We start from the raw sequence: 21,690 nt of genomic DNA, 5'->3' as shown, positions 1-21,690 counted from the left end.
ATCTACCACAACAAAAATATTTAATTTCACACTGCATTATGTGTGCAGTCGAGCTAAACACAAGGTGACTTTGACCACCTTTTACACCTTAAAATCATTACATTTACAAGCCTACTTGATGTAGTTTAAAAACCCAAAGATTCTCATTGAATCCAGAGTGAGGTGGGAATGATGTGGTGGTGGTTTGATAATGAATGTGTGTCTATGCAGCAGCCTGGAGACTGAGTGGGGTTCTGTTCTGTGGTGTCTAGGCTAACCCCTGCAGTAATCAGCTGCCCACCAGGCTCCTACATGTGTCTGGCTGTCAGAGGGGCATTCATTTAGAGAGCATTACAATGCCACAGGGGCAGCGCGTTAGCCATAGTGCTGAGTGTGATGGTTTACTCGCACTTAATGAAGTGAGAATATAATTACAGGGCCTTCTGTGACCTGCAGCACACTTCCATCTCCGCCAGCCGACCAGCCAGTCACAGGGGTGCATGTCTAGGGCTCAGATAGGGCATCACACTGCTGCTCCAACACACACTGACCACATACACTAACATGCACATTGCTATATAGCTATTAACCCCATGACACTAAGATAGGAAAAACGCCTGAGAGATGGTTGCTGAAAAACAACCCTAGAGAAAGGTTCTTTCTAGTGGTCTGCTCTGCAAATATTCAGTAATCATCGTAGCCGAAAAACCCCATTGATTTAGGCCCCTGTTTTTATGTGTTTTCAGATTATCTATCCTTAGTTGTTGGCAATTCAATAAGTATATCAGCAACTTGTGACTTGGATTTCAATGTAAACCTGATCCACTTGGAACAGACGTCAATTCAACGTCTATTCCACGTTGGTTCAACGTCATTTCATTATTATGACATGGAAACCACATTGATTCAACCAGTGTGTGCCAAGTGGGGAGCTTCATAAAGCAAATTAATTTCTTATGAGAGTATTTGCTTATGAGAGTCATAGTGAGAAGTGAGCTGTGTTTCCATAGGTGCGAAAGGATGTGTAACGAGGGTGTTGCAAGTCGGGAAGCAAGTACAGGGAGTGAGTGTTTTAATAAATAAATACATCAAACATAAACACGAAACACAAACAACGCACCGACATGAAACAGAGTAAATAATACCTGAGGAAAGAACCAAGGGGAGTGACAGATATAGGGAAGATAATCAAGGAGGTGATGGAGTCCAGGTGAGTGTCATGAGGCGCAGGTGTGCGAGATGATGGTGACAGGTGTGCGGGATAATCAGCAGCCTGATGACCTAGAGGCCGGGGAGGGAGTATACTTGACAGGACGTGACTTCCTGGTACGCCACGTCCGTCCTCTGCCAGTCTGGATTAGCCTCTGTTCAACATGGTGGCATTTCACTAATCTAACGAGCCTGTCTACCTGCCTGCCTAACGTAACCACACCAGCCCAGCCTACCACAGAGGATGCAAGATCTCAAAAACACAAATTGACTTCCACTTCTGTAACACTGGAGGTGCAGATTTATCTTATATTCGCTCAGTCTAAATGTTGAATATGCTCAGCAAGCCAAATGAGTCCTCTCTATTCTAATACATACATGTATATAATTTGACAACAGAGATGACCAGTCCCTATGCAGATTGTCCCTCTTGCTGTAGGGTATGGATAGGATGAACAATAGATGGATCTTCTTGAACAAATGTGAAGCGATAAGGCACCACACCATAGTACCATACACTACTGCACCTCTCTCCAGGAGCCTACAGCGGGCTTGAGGCATTCAAATAAAGTATTTTCACAAAAGTACTTAGCAATTAATTTAGCAATTAATAGTGTCAAATATAATAAGCAAGGTTCATGAGTGTTTTTAGTGTGGAGAGTACATTATAGTTTTCAAAGCAAGGCTTTCAAACCGTTGAATCAGAAGTCTGATCAACCAAAAGACGTGACAAACAGAAGCAAACGTGTTGCTGGTGTGTGAGCTGTGGTCCTTCAGCAGCAGGTAGCGGATGCTCTCAGTAGGCAGGGTTCAGATTTACAGGCTGTTGCCGGGCGGATTCCATAGCAACTCCCTGCTATCTGGCGATGACACAGGTTTATGAGTGTATTAAACCAGTAGAGACATTGAGCGCCTCAGTGATGTACTATTGGGATGTACTGTAGCCTACACACTGTTCTGTTACAGCTAGGCTGCTGGCTGGGCCATGGGGGAGGCTGTAGTGAGTGGGTGGTGAACAGTTGGGAGTTCATTTGAAGCCATTTATCTAGTCACTGAAAAAGGCACATTACAAGTTCAGCCCAGCACTAAAATGCTCCTCTTCTTTGGTAACTGTTGTAATGTGGCTAAGTTAAGTTAACACAGTGCTTTATGAATAGGTAATACTCAATGTCAATGCTATACCAAGTTCAATTTGAACAACGGAAATATTGATGTCCATACTCACTCTTTAGTCCCTGAACAGATCAGAAGATATAGCATATTGTGATGAGTGTGAAACCAAGTCCTGAATGTAAAAGGAGCCTTTGTAGTCTGCAGTTTCCAGTACGATGCTGTGGAGAGTTAAAGCTGCCTGGCTGGGGTTATATCTGAATGATATCTGAGGGAAAGTGGAGGAGGCTGATATTCCTCTGACCTGTCAGCTCCTGCTCTCCTTTCATCCATCTGATGGAGGCGGCAGGCTTGCTGCCCATGGCTGTACAGGTGAGCTCTGTCTCGTTCCCCTCACTGACCACATCCTCTTGGGAATCCATGATTGGACTGCCTGGTGGGACTGACAGACACACATCAAGAGCTTCAGATATATATGTACAGACAGACACACATATATACAGAAGCACACATGTACACGGGAATGCACACACAAACATGCATGCCCTCTCCCTCACTTGCACGCACATCAACACATAATGTCCTGTTTCACTATGCTTTACACTACAATTTCCTGTTCCACTATGCTATAGGCTATAATGTCCTGTTCCACTATGCTATAGTCTATAATGTCATGTTCCACTATGCTATAGGCTATAATGTCCTGTTTCACTATGCTATAGGCTATAATGTCCTGTTCCACTATGCTATAAGCTATAATGTCCTGTTCCACTATGCTATAGGCTATAATGTCCTGTTTCACTATGCTATAGGCTATAATGTCCTGTTCCACTATGCTATAGGCTATAATGTTCTGTTCCACTATGCTATAGGCTATAATGTTCTGTTCCACTATGCTATAGGCTATAATGTTCTGTTCCACTATGCTATAGGCTATTATGATCTGTTTCACTATGCTAGAGGCTATAATGTCCTGTTCCACTATGCTATAGGCTATAATGTTCTGTTCCACTATGCTATAGGCTATTATGATCTGTTTCACTATGCTAGAGGCTATAATGTCCTGTTTCCAGGACGGAAACAAAACATATATATTAGCATGACCAATGAACACAAGCTAAGCATGTCCAACCTTGATTATTTCCTCCGCTGATCTACATTTCTCATTGAAGTACCAGAACCTCCACTGTCTTTCACATAGAGAACCTGCCTGCCTGAGACGCTTGGAGAAAACTCAAAAATATATATGTTGTTCAAGAGCTATTAAATATCACCGTTAGTTCACACTTTTTGCTTCTAGATTTAATTTCTAAAACTAGAATAATTACTTTGAAGTGTACTTAATTCATTTTCAATCCCCCAGGATGTCTGCATGTATAATACAGCTCTAGTGTTAGTGTAATTTCACGCCGTAGCTCCACTGTTTGTCACAGCTGACTCTCAATAGGGAACTATTTAGAGCAGCCAAGTTAACATTCAGTAGGATTCACACAGTCAACAGTCAGAAGTCAACACAGCTGCCAAAAACAAGCCAGTCTGAGATAGATCTATTCTGTTATCCATAGCAGCATCTGTTCCTATTCATTACCATTCTATTGAGCACTGTAAGAGCCTAATTGGCTGACATTTTGTTACAGTGGGACTCAATATAACAAGATGAATCAAGAAAATACATAAATTAAAACAATTGTATATTCACAGTTTGTATAGGATATGTGAGAGTGTGGTAGAACGCAATGTCTAACTTATGAATATGGCACAGTGGTGGTTGGTGCTGTTTAAGATGAGGGAGGACGATCATTTTTTTTATGAGCATGGCCCTCTTTCTATTACAGCATATCAGATGACTGTCATTCATATTCCAATCACCCAGCTCATTGTAACATCGATAGGTTTAGACTACTACATGATACTCAAATTTTCCATGTACCCATCATGAGGTTGCTACAACCTAACCTATGAATGAAAGTTTACAACATAGGTGCACATGTTGAGAGAAATTAGAGGAATCAAGGTGACAGACAGTAACATACTCAATACCGTCTTGCACACTCTTGCCTTCATCTAGTTGATCTACTGTAGGTTGTAGTCATTAGTCCTACAGCTGCAAACAAGAGTTTCTATTGGACAAATGCAGGTATGTTTATTCCCTTCGTTCCACTTGCGTCTGTTCAAGAAACGTTTTTCAGCAGAATCAAACGAATCAGTACACCCCTGATCACATACAAACACAGAACCAGCAGCCACACACATTATATACGAAAGTATGTAGACACCCCTTCAAATGAGTGGATTTGGCTATTTCAGCCACACCCGTTGCTGACAGGTGTTTAAAATCGAGCACACAGTCATGCAATCTCCATAGACAAACATTGGCAGTAGAATGTTGTAACTGAAGAGCTCAGTGACTTTCAACTTGGCACCAAAGAGTCACATTTCTGCCCTGCTAGAGCTCCCTGTAAGTGCTGTTATAGTGAAGTGGAAACGTCTAGGTGCAACAACGGCTCAGCCGTGAAGTGGTAGGCCACACAAGTGGTAGATGTGTAAAAATCGTCTGTCCTCGGTTGCAACACTCACTACCGAGTTCCAAACTGCCTCTGGAAGCAACGTCAGCACTGTTCATCGGGAGCTTCAAGAAATTGGTTTCCATGGCTGAGTAGACGCACACAAGCCTAAGATCACCATGCGCAATGCCAAGCATCAGCTAGAGTGGTTTAAAGCTCGCTGCCATTGGACTCTGGAGCAGTGAAAATGCGCTCTCTGGAGTGATGAATGACGCTTCACCATTTGGCAGTCCGACGAGCGAATCTAGATTTGGCGGACGCCAGGAGAACGCTACCTGCCCGAATGCTAGTGCCAACTGTAACGTTTGGTGGAGGAGGAATAATGGTCTGGAGCTGTTTTTCATTTCAAGGCCCCTTACAATGACAATGACATTCTAGACGATTCTGTGCTTCCAACTTTGAGGCACCAGTTTGGGGAAGGCCATTTCCTGTTTCAGCATGACAAGCTGCCAGTTAAGGACTTGTGAGGTGTCTGTTTCTCAAACTAGACACTCTAATGTACTTGTCCTCTTGCTCAGTTGTGCACCGGGGCCTACCACTCCTCTTTCTATTCTGGTTAGAGACAGTTTGCTCTGTTCTGTGAAGGGAGTAGTACACAGCGCTGTATGAGATCTTCAGTTTCTTGGCAATTTCTCGCATGGAATAGCCTTCATTTCTCAGAACAAGAATAGACTGATGAGTTTCAGAAGAAAGTTCTTTGTTTCTGGCCATTTTGAGCCTGTAATCGAACCCACAAATGCTGATGCTCCAGATACTCAACATGTCTAATGAAAGCCCGTTTTATTTACAGTTGTCAGCTGTGCCAACATAATTGCAAAATGATTTTCTAATGATCAATTAGCCATTTAAAATTATAAACTTGGATTAGCTAACACAACGTGCCATTGGAACACAGGAGTGATGGGTGCTGATAACAGGCCTCTGTATGCCTATGTAGATATGTCACACCCTGACCATAGTTTGCTTTGTATGTTTCTATGTTTTGGTTGGTCAGGGTGTGATCTGAGTGGGCATTCTATGTTGTGTGTCTAGTTTGTCTGTTTCTGTGTTTGGCCTGATATGTTTCTCAATCAGAGGCAGGTGTTAGTCATTGTCTCTGATTGGGAACCATATTTAGGTAGCCTGTTTGGTGTTGAGGTTTGTGGGTGATTGTTCCTGTCTTTGTGTTTGTTACACCAGATAGGGCTGTTTTCTGTTTTTTTTACGGTTTCTTGTTTTTTGTATATTGTTCTATTTTCATCTTTCTTAAAGATGTATCACAATAACCACGCTGCGTTTTGGTCCGCCTCTCCTTCAACAGAAGAATCCCGTGACAGAATCACCCAACAACCAAGGACCAAGGTAAAGGACAGCGACGGCAGCAGCAACAACAACGGCCAGCATCACAGGACTCCTGGACTTGGGAGGAGATATTGAACGGAGAGGGACCCTGGGCACAGGCTGGGGAATATCGCCGCCCCAAATCAGCGATGGAGGCAGCGAAAGTTGAGCAGTGGCGATATGAGGAGGCAGCACGGCAGTACGAGAGGCAGCCCCCAAATTTTTTGGGGGGAGAGGCACACGAGGTGTGGGGCTAAGCCAGGTAGCAGACCTGAGCTCACTCCTTGTGCTTATTATAAGCAGCGTGTTACTGGTCAGGCACCATGTTATGCGGTTAAGCGCACAGTGTCGCCAGTACGTGCCCATAGCCCGGTGCGCTATAGGGCAGCCCCCCGAGAGTGTCATGCGAGTGTGGGCAACCAGCCAGGGCGTATGGTGCCTGCTCAGCGTGTCTTGTCGCCGGTACGCTGTTTCGGGCCAGGGTATCCTGCACCGGCTCTGCGTGCTGTGTCTCCGGGGTGCTGGGAGGGTGCAGTGCGTCCTATGCCTGCGCTCTGCTCGTACCGGGCAAATGTGGGAGTGGAGCCTAAGGGAGAGGTGCGCGTAGTAGGCACTAGATCTCCCGTGCTTACCCACATCCCGGTTCAACCTGTGCCTGCACTCTGGAGGGTCCGGGCTAGAGTAGTGATCCAGCCTGGGGGAGTGGTGCCAAGGCTGCGCACCAGCGCTCCAGTGCTCCCCCACAGCCCGGTCCTTCAGGTGCCTCCTCCTAACACCAAGCCTCCTGGAGGTCTCCCCAGCATGGTGGGTCCTGTGGCAGCCCCACGCACCAGGCTGTCTCTCTGTCTCCTCCCTACAGATGTTCCCGCCTGTCCAGCGCTGCCGGAGTCTCCCGCCTATCCGGCGCTGCCGGAGTCTGAGGCTCCAGAGCCCCTCAGCCCAGAGGCACCAGAGCTTCCGCCCCTCTGTTCCGAGCTGCCCCTCTGTCCAGTGTGTTCATTTAGAAGGGTTGCCGTGGTTAGGAAGCCACGGAGGCGGACAATGAGGCGGACTAAGACTATGGTGAAGTGGGGTCTACGTCCCGTGAAAGAGCCGGGGGGTGGTACTGTCACGTTCTGACCTTTATTTCCTTGGGTTTGTATTTATTTATTATGGTCAGGGTGTGAGTTGAGTTGGGGTGGGCAGTCTATGTTTTTCTATGATTTGGGGATTTGTATGTTTCGGCCTAGTATGGTTCTCAATCAGAGGCAGGTGTCATTAGTTGTCTCTGAGAATCATACTTAGGTAGCCTGGGTTGCACTGTTTGTTTGTGGGTGATTGTCTATGTTAGTTGCTTGTGTCAGCACAGGTCTCATTTATAGCTTCACGGTCGTTATTTGTTTATTGTTTTTGTATAGTTTGTATTCAGTGTTCAGTGCTTTCTTTTATTAAATACTCATCATGAACACATACCACGCCGCATTTTGGTCCTCTGATCCTTCTCGCGTCTCCTCTTCAGATGAGGACGACCGTGACAAGATATTCCATATAAAATCTGCCGTTTCCCGCTACAATAGTAATTTACAACATTAACAATGTCTCCACTGTATTCCTGATAAATTGAATGTTATTTTAATGGAAAAAATGTGTTTTTCTTCCAAAAACAAGAACATTTCTAAGTGACCCCAAACTTTTGAACGGTAGTGTACTTGAAATAATTATTAGTAAACCTGCTACCATCATGCAGTACAGCAAACAGTTTAGCACTTACCTTGATATGGAAGAGTTCCAGTGTTGGATAGCCATAGTCAGCTTGCTAACATTGAATTCCGCTCTTGAACTGGGTGTTTAACCTGTTGTGACTAGGGGGCAGTATTTTCATTTTTGGAAATATACGTTCCCGTAGTAAAGGGATATTTTGTCAGGACAAGATGCTAGAATATGCATATAATTGACAGCTTAGGATAGAAAACACTCTAAAGTTTCCAAAACTATAAAAATATTGTCTGTGAGTATAACATAACTGTTGCAGGCGAAAGCCTGAGTGTGCCTCATGTTTTGAAAGCGCTGCGTTCCAATGCGTTCATATTGAGCAGTGACTGGGCTATCAACCAGATTACTCTTTCTCCGTATTCCCAAGGTATCTACAGCATTGTGACGTAGTTTTACGCATGTATGTTGAAGAATACCGGTAAGCGACTACATTGCGCAAGTGGTCACCTGATGCTCCCAGAGAGATTCTCGCGTAAAATACAGAGGTAGCCATTACTCCAATCGGTCCTACTGAAAAACGAAGTGTCCCGATGGATATATTATCAAATAGATATTTGAAAAACACCTTGAGGATTGATTATAAACAACGTTTGCCATGTTTCTGTCGATATTATGGAGCTAATTTGGAATATTTTTCGTTGTATTTGTGACTGCAATTTCCGGGCGATTTCTCAGCCATACGTAAAGAACAAACGGAGCTATTTCGCCTGCAAAAATAATATTTTTGATTTCCGTGACCAAGTTACCTGCTGCTAGCTGGACAAAATGCTATGCTAGGCAATCGATAAACTTACACATGCTTGTCTAGCTTTGGCTGTAAAGCATATTTTAAAAATCTGAGATGACAGGGTGATTAACAAAAGGCTAAGCTGTGTCTCAATATATTTCATGTTTGATTTTCATGAATAGGAATATTTTCTAGGAATATTTATGTCCGATGCGTTATCCTAATTAGTGTCAGGCGATGATTACGCTCCCGCATGCGGGATGGGGAGTCACTAGAGGCTTAAGTAGGCTAAACTAGCTAGCTGCATTCACTAGCTAAGTAAGTGAAAGTTGAAAAATATATACAGTACATACTTAAGCAATAAGGCCAGAGGGGGTGTGGTATATGGCCAACATACCACGGCTAAGGGCTGTTCTTATGCATGATGCAACGCGGAGTGCCTGAACACAGCCCTCAGCCGTGGTATATTGGCCATATATCACAAACCCCAGAGGTGCCTTATTGCTATTAAAACAGGTTATATAGATATAGCTCTCTCTCTCTCTCTCTTCACATTAATTTTGGAAAATTAATTTGTAAAAAGCTGTTCAGTTATTGTCTTTCTCTCTTTGAGTCAACTACTCACCACATTTTATGCACTGCAGTGCTAGCTAGCTGTAGCTTATGCTTTCAGTACTAGATTCATTCTCTGATCCTTTGATTGGGTGGACAACATGTCAGTTCATACTGCAAGAGCTCTGAAAGGTCCGGAAGTTGTCATAATTACTGTGAAAGTCTATGGAAAGGGGTGAAAACCATGATCCTCCTAGTTTTTGTATTGAAGTCAATGTACCAGAGGAGGACATAAGCTAGCTGTCCTCTGGCTACTACAGAGTGCTTCTGATGCTACTGTAGACCTTCATTGCAAAACAGTGCGTTTTAATCAATTATTTGGTGACACATGAATATATTTAGTATAGTTTTATCTAAAAAGGATAACTTTTTTAATGTTTCACATAAAATAATAATGCATGAAGTTCACTGAGAATGATGGTTCTCCCCTTCATCCTCCACCGATATGGCACCACATACATAGTCACTTGTGTGTGTACGTTATTTGTGTGTACATGCAGGTGTACATTCATGCATGTGAGTTTAGGCAAGTGTGTTTAAAACCTACCCAGCACAGTGATGTCTGCGTAGGCCTCCTGAGGAGGGTCTGTGTAGAGCTGGCACACATAGCGTCCCTCATCTGACAGTGACACGTTGGACAGAGACACCCGCAGCTCGTTGTCGGAGAAATTCACCAGCTGGAACCGGCTGTCCTTCAGGGCTGAGGAGATACAGACACCAGACAGACAGTCAGGATGGGGAGATACACACGTGTGTGTTTGTGTATGTGTGAGTGTGTGGTATGTGTGTGAGAGAGAGAAACAGAAAGAGAGAGAAGAAACAGAGCAAGAAACAGAGAGAGAGAGAGAGAGAGAGAGAGAGAGAGAGAACAGAGAGAGAGAGAGAGAGAGAGAGAACAAACAGAGAGCAGAGAGAAATATTGAAATAGTACAGTACAATTATTTGGTTTGTATTCATATAACTAGTAGTTATGCTGAAAAAAGCCTCCTAAATGGTAAAAAGCCTCAGCATTACAACCCAGGTCCTAAAAAGAAAATTGAGTTTCAGAATGATTCATAAAAGTTGATTTATTAACAATTTCATCTCTCCAGTCTACAGAGCACTCAGAGGGCAGGGAAATAGGAGAAGTGCTCATGAAGACTCTAACAAGATGGGAAGTCAAAATGGTCTGCTGTTGGTCACGAATGAATGAATCGACCTCACATATTCTGGAAAAGGAAAAGTACTGTAACATACATAATCAATTAAATCACGGTTCTGGGATAGCAAGAACTAGAGGTTCATACTAAATCAAAAAGTAGCTGTTTTGAACTAAAATCTGTAATTTGGACTGGTTGCCATAGAAGAGTAGTGTTAGTTGAGTTAGCTTTGAGTGTGGCAACCTAGCTTAACATCCTACATCTTACATTTAGCTATATTTTCAGAGGATTTTCCATTTCAGTTAACCCCCCACTTGAACACTGTTCTACATAAATGCCCCCAGATGGTTCCATGGAGACTGTAATGATGTTTTGACCTACTCATTCCTTATCAGGTCTTCTATAAGCGCAGAGCTAAAGAACTCAATCTATTCAGCATATCTTTAAAACATGGGTGTTCGTTCCTGTCAGAGCTACATGTCAGGCAACACATTGATCATTACAGAGGCCTTTGAGCATCTTCCTATGCGAGACCTCATTCCCAATCCTGTCTCATAATTTGAGGACTCTTTGGAATTCTCTCCTCAAAGGACAGCAATGAGCCTCGTTATAGCTTTGAGAGCCAAAGGCCCTGCTAGGAAAGAAAAACTGCTCATTCCAAGAACCAGTGAATTTAGTTGACATGAAGCAGCTTGTTTATTGACAAGTTATTACTCAAGTGTGTTGAGATGATAATTAGGCTGTAGCCAACATCAGGGTTGCACTGTAAAACAGAGGGAAAATACCATCCTACAATCAATAAGTCATGTTGAATCATTACCCTCTACATCAGCTGAAGGTGTAATGTACTGTATGTGACCTATAAAGGTTGAGGATGACACCAACATGAATTGATAGTTGGTCACAAATAAGTATTTTGCTCCGTTAACCTCTTGAAACTCCCCATCCCGGATCCGGGATTGTGACTAAGCCTCAGGCTCATTAGCATAACGCAACGTTAACGATTTCTGAAAATCGCAAATAAAATTAAAATAATGCGTTTGCTCTCAAGCTTAGCCTTTTCTTAACAACACTGTCATCTCAGATTTTCAAAATATGCTTTTGAACCATAGAAATTGACTAATTTGTGTAAGAGTATGCAAAGCTAGCATAGCATTTTGTGTAGCATGTAGCACGCAACATTTTCACAAAAGCCAGATAACCAAATAAATAAAATCATTTACCTTTGAAGAGCTTCTGATGTTTTCAATGAGGAGACTCCCAGCCACATACCAAATGCGCAGTGTTTCCTGAAAGCGTCTGTGTGTAGGAGAAATCGTTCCGTTTTCTACATTGCGCCTGGCTACCGAAACGAACCGAAAATGCAGTCACCTACAACGTGAAACTTTTTCCGGATTAACTACATAATATCGACCGAAACATGGCAAACGTTGTTTGGAATCAATCCTCAAGGTGTTTTTTCACATATCTCTTCATTGACATGCAGTTCATGGAAGCTTGCTTCTCTCTCTGTGCCCCATGGAAAAATACTGGCAGGTGACTTTTGCGCACCAATTTCGGCGCAGGACACCGGGCGGACACGTGGTAAATGTGGTCTCTTATGGTCAATCTTCCAACGATCTGCCTACAAATACGTCACAATGCTGCAGACACCTTGGGGAAATGACAGAAAGGGCAGACTCATTCCTCTTGCGTTCACAGCCATATAAGGAGATCATGAAAGACAGAGCCTCAAAAATCCTTGTCATTTCCTGGATGCCAAGTCATCTTGGTTTTGCCTGAAGCTCACGTTAAAGGGCACGCACAGAGAAGATATTTGTATTTCTGGACACGTCAGAGTGTTTTCTTTCGAACAGTAGCAATTATATGCATAGTCGAGCATCTTTTTGTGACAAAATATCTTGTTTAAAACGGGAACGTTTTTCTTCCAAAAATGAAATAGCGCCACCATAAGTGTAAGAGGTTAAGTGCCTTCTCGTTATGACTTCCCCTTTAAAATCAACTAGTTAGTGGTTTGTTTTCTCAATCCCTAAGCATTGGTGCGCTGGACCAAGTATATAAAGCAGAAAAAACCTTGATATTGGGTCTCTAGCGTCAGGTTCAAGGACAGTGTTACTGTGTTAGTATTGCTGGAACTGTAACTTCCCAAGTGGTTGACTGTAAGTAGATTTGATAGCTCTGTTGAGCACTTTTATGGTATTTAAACCAAAAGAAGCAGAGAAGGAAAGCTAGTGTGTTTGCAATTTGTTGGGGGATGTGTAGCCCTACGGTAAATGTTCAGTATTATTTTCCTGGTAGAGTGTTTTGTGTAAGTGTCTGTATCTGTGTTTGTGTCTGTTGTTTTCCCTGTGTGACTGTGTCACGGTTGTTTTCCTCCTCATACACAAAGGAATGACTCTGTAGAAAGAGGCCCTGGTGACAGGTAACAATGCCACCAGTCAGAGGGGGGTCCCCACAGAACACAGCCTTCTGGGAGCCCAGCCCAGAATAGATCTGCTGCCCTGGGACTTACCAGGCTCCGTCTGCAGGGGTAAGGTTCAACCAGGAGCAGCAGTTAGACATGATCAGAGCTCTGACTCTTTTCTGATACTAACTCCAGCCAATTTACTGAGACCCGACTGCTTCTGTAATAACACTTGACTATCGCACTTCAGCCATTTTCCTTGCTGCCAGTGTGAGTTGGTTTTGAAATGTGATAAGTGAACTGTTCAAAGGGCGAACTGTTCAAGAGGTTGTGTGGAATATGAGACTAAATAGAGAAAATACCGAAAAAATGTGAGGCCAGTGTGATAATGTTACAGGAGGAGCTCTTTAAAAGAATGATTTCGTAGACCACACATCCTTCTATTTGTGTTGCGTTCAAGGCTGTCACAAGTGTCATTGTGTTATCTTTATTTGAACCTCTCCTTGACGACGGTAAAACACATAAATGACATTAGCAAGACAATCATGACCGAGATGTACACTCAGCCTTCCATAACTTTCTGCCATACAGTGAGAAATTAGAACACCAATCTGGATCCTACTCAGCATTTTGGATTGTGATGAAATATGAAAACAAGAAGAATGTTTCTCATATCACCTTGAAGGCTGGCTCCAATCCAAGACACAAACAAGCAAAACCTAAGCAAACTCAGGTTGAACCCAGAGGAAGCCATATGCTCATGCATAAACATTGTCCTAATGTTAGCTTCTCTTTAGATTCTTAATCTAAGAGATTATCTGGAAATTGCTTGAATAAAAACTAGTAATAAATCAACTCAATGGCAAATGGACCATAAAGTCAAGGACAGAAAGCATCCCATATACAGTTGTCGGAAGTTTACATACATCTTAGCCAAATACATTTAAACTCAGTTTTTCACAATTCCTGACATTTAATCCGAGTACAAATTCCCTGTTTTAGGTCAGTTAGGATCACCACTTTATTGTAAGAATGTGAAATGTCAGAATAATAGTAGAGATAATGATTTATTTCAGCTTATATTTCATTCATCACATTCCCAGTGGGTTAGAAGTTTACATACACTCAATTAGTATTTAAACCTATCATTATTTAAATTCTTTAACTTGGGTCAAACATTTTGGGTAGCCTTCAACAAGCTTCCCACAAGTTGGGTGAATTTTGGCCCATTCCTCCTGACAGAGCTGGTGTAACTGAGTCAGATTTGTAGGCCTCCTTGCTCGCACACACTTTTTCAGTTCTGCCCACATATTTTCCATACGATTGAGGTCAGGGCATTGTGATGGCCACTCCAATACCTTGACTTTGTTGTCCTTAAGCCATTTTGCCAAAACTTTGTAAGTATGCTTGGTGTCATTGTCCATTTGGAAGACCCATTTGCGACCAAGCTTTAACTTCCTGACTGATGTCTTGAGATGTGGATATATTGAAGCAACATAATTTTCCTCCCTCATGCAGCCATCTATTTTGTGGAGTGCACCAGTCCCTCCTGCAGCAAAGAACCCCCACAACATGATGCTACCACCCCCGTGCTTCACGGTTGGAATGGAGTTCTTTGGCTTGCAAGCCTCCCCTTTTTTCCTCCAAACATAACGATGGTCATTATGGCCAAGCAGTTCTATTTTTGTTTCATCAGATCAGAGGACATTTCTCCAAAAAGTACGATCCTTGTCCCCATGTGCAGTTGCAAACCGTAGTCTGAATTTTTATGCCAGTTTTGGAGTAGTGGCTTTTTCCTTGCTGAGCAGCCTTTCAGGTTGTGTCGATATAGGACTAGTTTACTGTGGGTATAGATACTTTTGTTTCCTCAAGCATCTTCACAAGGTCCTTTGCTGTTGTTCTGGGATTGATTTTCACTTCTCACACCAAAGTATGTTCATCTCTAGGAGATAGAACGCGTCTCCTTCCTGAGCGAAATGATGGCCGTGTGGTCCCATGGTGTTAATACTTGCATACTATTGTTTGTACAGATGAACGTGGTACCTTCAGGCATTTGGAAATTGCTCCGAAGGATGAACCAGACTTGTGGAGGTCTACAATTTATTTCCTGAGGTCTTGGCTGATTTCTTTTTATTTTCCCATGATGTCAAGCAAAGAGGCACTGGGTTTGGAGGTAGGCCTTGAAATACAGGCCTTGAAATATATGATGTCAATTAGCCTATCAGAAGCTTCTAAAGCCATGACATCATTTTCTGGAATTTTCCAAGCTGTTTAAAGGGACATTATACTTAGTGCATGTAAACTTCTGACCCACTGGAATTGTGATACAGTGGATTATAAGTGAAATAATGTGTCTGTAAACAATGTTGGAAAAATTACTTGTGTCATGCACAAAGTAGATGTCCTAACCGACTTGCCAAAACTATAGTTTGTTAACAAGATATTTGTGGAGTGGTTGAAAAACAAGTTGTAATGACTCCAACCTAAGTGTATGTAAACTTACAACTTCAACTGTATATCAGTATTATAATCTAGCCCTTGAAATATGATGCCATCACTAATAGCATCATATCTGATGAGTTGCCATAAACTGCCAAAACCTTAAAGAGTGATTCCTTTTACTGGAAGAGGCCCTGTATAGTACTTGAAATGAGTCCCTGAGATATGGTTCATGAGTGAGATAACCTGTATGTCCTCTGTTGAGAACATGTCTAATGAGATAGTCTGTATAATGGTAGAGTGTCCAGTGAAGCAGCACCATAGAATTAGGACTTAGAACTCTGGAATGCATTTGTGTTAATTAGCTAGCAAGACAGTTTTAAAGGAATGATTCCATTTTTCAAATTAAATGAGAAGTTTGCATCACCTATGCCTCTACTGCAATTCATTCCAAATAAACTGGTTTTGGGTTTCTCACTGACTAAGATGGCTACCATTTACACCCCATTATGGAATTTGAGGGTTTATGACATAACCCCTCTAGTAATTTAATAGGAACTCTATGAGAAGCACTTACGTCTGACGTCTCTGAAGTAGATGGTCTGCCTGTTGGGGTTGAGGAGCTGGATGACTGAGTCATCATTGTTCTTCACCCTGCAGCTGATGGTCGCCATCTCTCCCTCAATCACTGATACATTATCAGTCCCCAGGTTTTGACCTTCAACTGGACAGACAGATAGACAAGAGGAGGAGTGAAACCCATGAAAGTTCTAGAATTACTGCCATTCTGCTTTTATTTCGTAGTGTTTTTTTATTTATTATTGTCTAGTGTTGATTATTTTGGGATTGAGACACACAAAAACATGTAACAGCATAGGTACCAAAACAGACCACAACATTGAACACCATAATACTACATCACACCCACAGAGATGTGAACACAGCCTGACCGCTATAGGCGTATGTTGACTGTACTTGCAGTCACATTCCTAATCCTCCTAATACAATAGAAGGGCCCAGTGCACTGGTTGGCGTTATTGATCTCTCAGCTCAGAGTGGGTCCAGTGACTCTCTGCCAGATGGGTTGTAAGCACTACCTCTCATACACACAGAACAATGGAGGGAGAGAGAGAGAGAGAGAGAAAGAGAGAGGTAGGAAAGAGAGGGAAGGTGGAAGAGAGAGAGGGAAGCCAAGAGAGAGAGAGAGAGAGAGAGAGAGAAAGAGAGAGAGAGAGACAGACAGACAGACAGACAGAGCTGAATTATAGCTCTCCATCTGAGTCTGTGAGCACAGGGCTTTAGTCTCCATCTCTTAGGAATCACAGCCTTGTCAGCCACTGAGTCAGCCACTGACTGCGTATATCCACACCTGTGGCTGCCTACCTGGTCATTATTTTCACAGAACTCTGCCCTCATCATTAAAGCCTGAAACCAAGCATCCATTTGGGTTTGAGAAAGAAAAAAGGTTTGTTTTCAGCCTTCCGGGTGAGAGAGAGGGTAAATCAAAAGTCATCTTGTGCTATATTTATCCGGCAGGAGCCAAAAGGCATAAAAAGAAGAATGGAAAATGCTTTTAAACGCCTTGGATTAGCACCAGGAGAGGAACAAGACTCCCAGCAATAGCCCGAAGAAACATCCATGGCACATTTGCATGCCTGAGTTGTCAGACACCTCCAAACTGGGCTGACATTTACAAAGTGGAAAAAAAGCACCTGCCTTTTCAGATAGTGATAATGGGAATAGACAGCCAAACTAACAGGATTCAAATGAGCTGAGAGAATGAAGCGAGCAGCAAGAAATGAACCTCCTGTGGAGAAATACACCCCAGACCTGCATGTAGCAATACACCTTTCATTTCATTCCACATCACAGATATTGGTTCATCAAGTGAGGACTGAAAATGGACATTGATATTGAGCAGATATTGAGCGGAGTACAGTACATTCTGTACTAAATAGGTAGTATCTTGAGGTATTTGAGTGTTATCTTATTATTATCTTATCGTAAGGAAAGACTTGTTTTAATTGAAGTGTGCTGTTTTTAAACTGTCTTAATTGAGTATCTGTGATGTTTGAGGAATCCACCTATTATCATTAGAAAAGCCTCTGTTTTCAACTCCCTCTGAAGTGTGAATGTATAGTGGACTACTAGAGCATAGCAAAATACTTGGTTGATAATTAACTCCTTATAACACAATAAAATTCATGTTTATTAAGTGTGCTCCAATGTTGGAATATGGAAGTGTGTAATTAAATGGAGGGTGTCTGACTGAAACCTGAAAGGCAGCTCTGACATACTTAGAGTAAGTAGGCCTACCCCAGCAGAGGAGCCCACAGTATGTTTTGAAGTCTGTTTTGATTTCAGTTTTGTTAAAGTAATATAGCTGGCAGTCAAAACAGCAACATGAAGGAGCCTCAAAGCTAGGTTATTCTGGAACATGACTGCTAGTGAAAATATCCATAAGGTTTCAGCAGCCCTTAGCAGGGTTGAGTGCTGTCCATTATCCCTGGCTCATCTCCAATTCAAAACACACATAAATAACGGCGCTGTGATTAGCAATCCCATCAAAGGGAAAACAGGCCACTTTACGGAACATGGAGGGGTTTTTGCAATTCTAGTAAACATTTTCAATTGCCTCAGCATCCTGGTCATGATTGGGTACAAATGAGGAGAGGCAGTCATTAATTCCTGGTGGCGGGAGAGAGAGAGAGAGAGGTGGGCTGAGACAAGGCAGGGCGCAGATGACTGGTTGATAAATTCACACTCCTTCCAGCAGCTGTCTTGGAGTGCGACGCTCCAGTATTGCCACACATGGCCGCCCTCCTGTTCCTCTATCAGAACACACTGAATGACACAGTCAAAGATAATTAATTACAGGGCCTTCAAAGGTCTGTGAACTCAACGCTGGGATGTTACATCAGCGGTCTGACATGGGCCTCATCAACAAGCAGCTCATAATGCAAGACACCGAGAAGAAACCCTGATGCTAACTTTCAGAAGTTGGGAGAAATGAAGTTCCTCTCTTCATTCCTTCCCAGATGTTAAGAAAAGGCACCTTTTGATTCAAATTCCTTTTTTCTTTGAACTTCTCTCTCTTTGAATTTTTTCATCAAAAGACATGAAAGGGGCAGTGGAAAGCAGGACAGCGCCAGGCCCCTGATTCCTCTCCACTGAGTCACCGATGTCTGGAGCGGCCCTGTCCTTTTCAAAGAAGAACCAGCTATCCAGCCTTTTCAGTCAGATAGCTAGGTGCGGCCGGCCAGATAGCTTGGTTAAGTTCATAGACCTTTGAAGGCCCTACAATTAGCCATCTGGCTGGGCGGAGCTACCTATCTCGCTGGCCAGCCGGACCTGGCCGGACCTATCTAACCGGCCAGAACTACCTAGATATCTGGCCGGTGAACGCTATCTGGCCAGTCGGCCAAACAGAACTATCTGGCCGAACCTACACAATAGTATGTGGACACCCCTTCAAATTAGTGGATTTGGTTATTTCAGCCACCCCAGTTGCTAACAGGTTTATAAAATCGAGCACACAGCCAGGCAATCTCCATAGACAAACATTGACAGTATAATGAACTTACTGAAAAGCTCATTGACTTTCAACGTGGCACCGTCATAGGAGGCCACCTTTCCAACAAGACAGTTCGTTATATTGTGAAGTGGAAAACTCTAGGAGCAACAATGACTTCAGCCGCAAAGTGACAGGCCACACAAATGCACAGAATGGGACAACCGAGTGCTGGAGCGCGTAGCGCGTAAAATTCTTCTGCCCTCAGTTGCAACACTACTGAGTTCCAAATTGTCTTTGGCAACAACGTCAGCACAAGAACTGTTCATCGGGAGATTCATGAAATGGGTTTCCATGACCGACCAGCTGCACACAAGCCTAAGATCACCATGTGCAATGCCAAACATCGGCTGGAGTGGTGTAAAGCTCGCCGCCATTGGACTCTGGAGCAGTGGAAATGCATTCTCTGGAGTGATGAATCACACTTCACCATCTAGCAGTCCGACAGACTAATCTGGGTTTGGGGGATGCTAGGAGAACGCTATCTGCCACAATGCATAGTGCCAACTGTAAAGTTTGTTGGAGGAAGAATAATGGTCTGGGGCTGTTTTTCATGGTTCGGGCTGGGCCCCTTAGTTCCAGTGAAGGGAAATCTTAATGCTACAGAATACAATTGCATTCCAGATGATTCTGTGCTTCCAACTTTGTGGCAACAGTTTGGGGGAAGACTCTTTCCTGTTTCAGCATGACAATGTCCCTGTGCACAAAGCGAGGTCCATTAAGAAATGATGTGTCTAGATCGGTGTGGAAGAACTTGACTGGCCTCAACCCCATCGAACACCTTTGGGATGAATTGTAACGCTGACTGTGAGCCTCACTAATGCTCTTGTGGCTGAATGCAAGCAAGACCCCGCAGCAATGTTTCAACATCTAGTGGTGTGCCTTCCCAGAAGAGTGGAGGCTTTTTAGCAGCTATGGTGGGACCAATTCCATAAATTCCCATGATTTAGGAATGAGATGTACAACGAGCAAGTGTCCACATACTTTTGGTATGTAGTGTATCTGGCCGGCCGGACCTAGCTATCTAGCCGACCAGCTGACCGGATCTATCTTAGCGCATTAAGAATGACTGAAAATGGCTCTCTTTCTCACACTCCTATTCTCTGCCCCTTGAGATACATACATCTCCAGCTCAGTAATTAAGCCCTGCTCTCTAAGAAGGGAAGCTCTTTCAAGGACATCTGTGAGTAAAAAGCCATAATATCATTGGACATTATTAGACCTTCACTGTTTCAAGGCTTCTCTGCATCGTAGCAGATTTCTAATGTTTTAGGCCTTCTAATGTAATTTCTTTTATCTCTGAAAACAATCTCTCACTCAAGTTTCATCATGTTTCTGATGTGATGTCAGATGTCGGATGCTGCTTTGACAAGGCTTTGTCTGAATAGAGATGTACAGAGAAAAGCATCTCTCCTGTACTCTATTATCTTATGCAGATTGTGCCATGTTCACTGCAGATCAATGTTGGGGACTGCTCAATCTCATGTTCCACTGTACTGGCAGGTTAGAGGCTCTTTGTGCTTGATGTGTCTTCCTAAGTGTGATAGAGAGACAAGGGGAGCTTCTAGCCTAGTAGTAGTAGTAGTAGTGTTAGACATGGGCTTTCACAATACAGAATGTTCACCTTCGGTTTAGTGTCAGCTACCATAGTCACTTTGTACATACTAGTCATGTGTCAACCAAAAGAAAACTACATGTAGACAATAATATAATGCACATATAGTAAACATAATGACAGTAGCCAATAACAACAGGGAATGTAGAATGTACTCTGCCACTATCTGACATAGTCTTATTTGAAACGGTTTCTATTCACACGACTGTAGCTGTGCTATACAAATACAATCAAATTGGCAGTAGATTGACATATGATTGTAGACATTGCACAGCACATGAACACATAACTCGATGCTTTACACAAATCAATAAAGAGCAGGGTGAGCAAATGCATCAGACATTGTCAGACGAACATTAGAGGAAAATCAAAAGTACCTGACAAGGTCTCAGCGGCTCCTGTTGCAGCAGTAGAGAAGGAAAGAAGGAAGACAGAACAATTGTAAGCAGAGGCTCATATTCATGATAAGACGGACACATTGTAAGCAGAGGCTCATATTCATGATAAGACGGACACATTGTAAGCAGAGGCTCATATTCATGATAAGACGGACACATTGTGAGCAGAGGCTCATATTCATGATAAGACGGACACATTGTAAGCAGAGGCTCATATTCATGATAAGACAGACACATTGTAAGCAGAGGCCCATATTCATGATAAGACGGACACATTGTAAGCAGAGGCCCATATTCATGATAAGACGGACACATTGTAAGCAGAGGCCCATATTCATGATAAGACGGACACATTGTAAGCAGAGGCCCATATTCATGATAAGACGGACACATTGTAAGCAGAGGCCCATATTCATGATAAGACGGACACATTGTAAGCAGAGGCCCATATTCATGATAAGACGGACACATTGTAAGCAGAGGCCCATATTCATGATAAGACGGACACATTGTAAGCAGAGGCCCATATTCATGATAAGACGGACACATTGTAAGCAGAGGCCCATATTCATGATAAGACGGACACATTGTAAGCAAAGGCTCATATTCATGATAAGACGGACACATTGTAAGCAGAGGCCCATATTCATGATAAGACGGACACATTGTAAGCAGAGGCCCATATTCATGATAAGACGGACACATTGTAAGCAGAGGCCCATATTCATTTATAATTCACACAGAAGGTAACTCTGTCAAAACTCATCTCATTTTGGATGAGTCATAATCCATTGGTTTTAGTGCTTCCTCACTTATATTTTAGAGGCTGGCATAAATCCCAAAAGTGTGTC

General features: G+C 43.0%; 1 protein-coding gene across 1 annotated transcript in view; it reads right to left on the bottom strand.

Annotated features, from left to right (window-relative positions):
- Positions 1 to 21,690, bottom strand: part of cadm1b (cell adhesion molecule 1b) — a 181,634-nt gene that overhangs the window by 38,221 nt on the left and 121,723 nt on the right. The window contains 4 exon segments of the mRNA XM_064984936.1: positions 2,603 to 2,740; positions 9,821 to 9,973; positions 15,833 to 15,979; positions 20,819 to 20,839. Of these exon segments, the coding sequence (XP_064841008.1) occupies positions 2,603 to 2,740; positions 9,821 to 9,973; positions 15,833 to 15,979; positions 20,819 to 20,839 (459 nt within the window).

This window comes from Oncorhynchus masou, chromosome 13 (assembly GCF_036934945.1).
Source record: "Oncorhynchus masou masou isolate Uvic2021 chromosome 13, UVic_Omas_1.1, whole genome shotgun sequence".
Classification (NCBI taxonomy): domain Eukaryota; kingdom Metazoa; phylum Chordata; class Actinopteri; order Salmoniformes; family Salmonidae; genus Oncorhynchus; species Oncorhynchus masou.
This window is presented reverse-complemented; position numbering and strand designations above follow the sequence as displayed.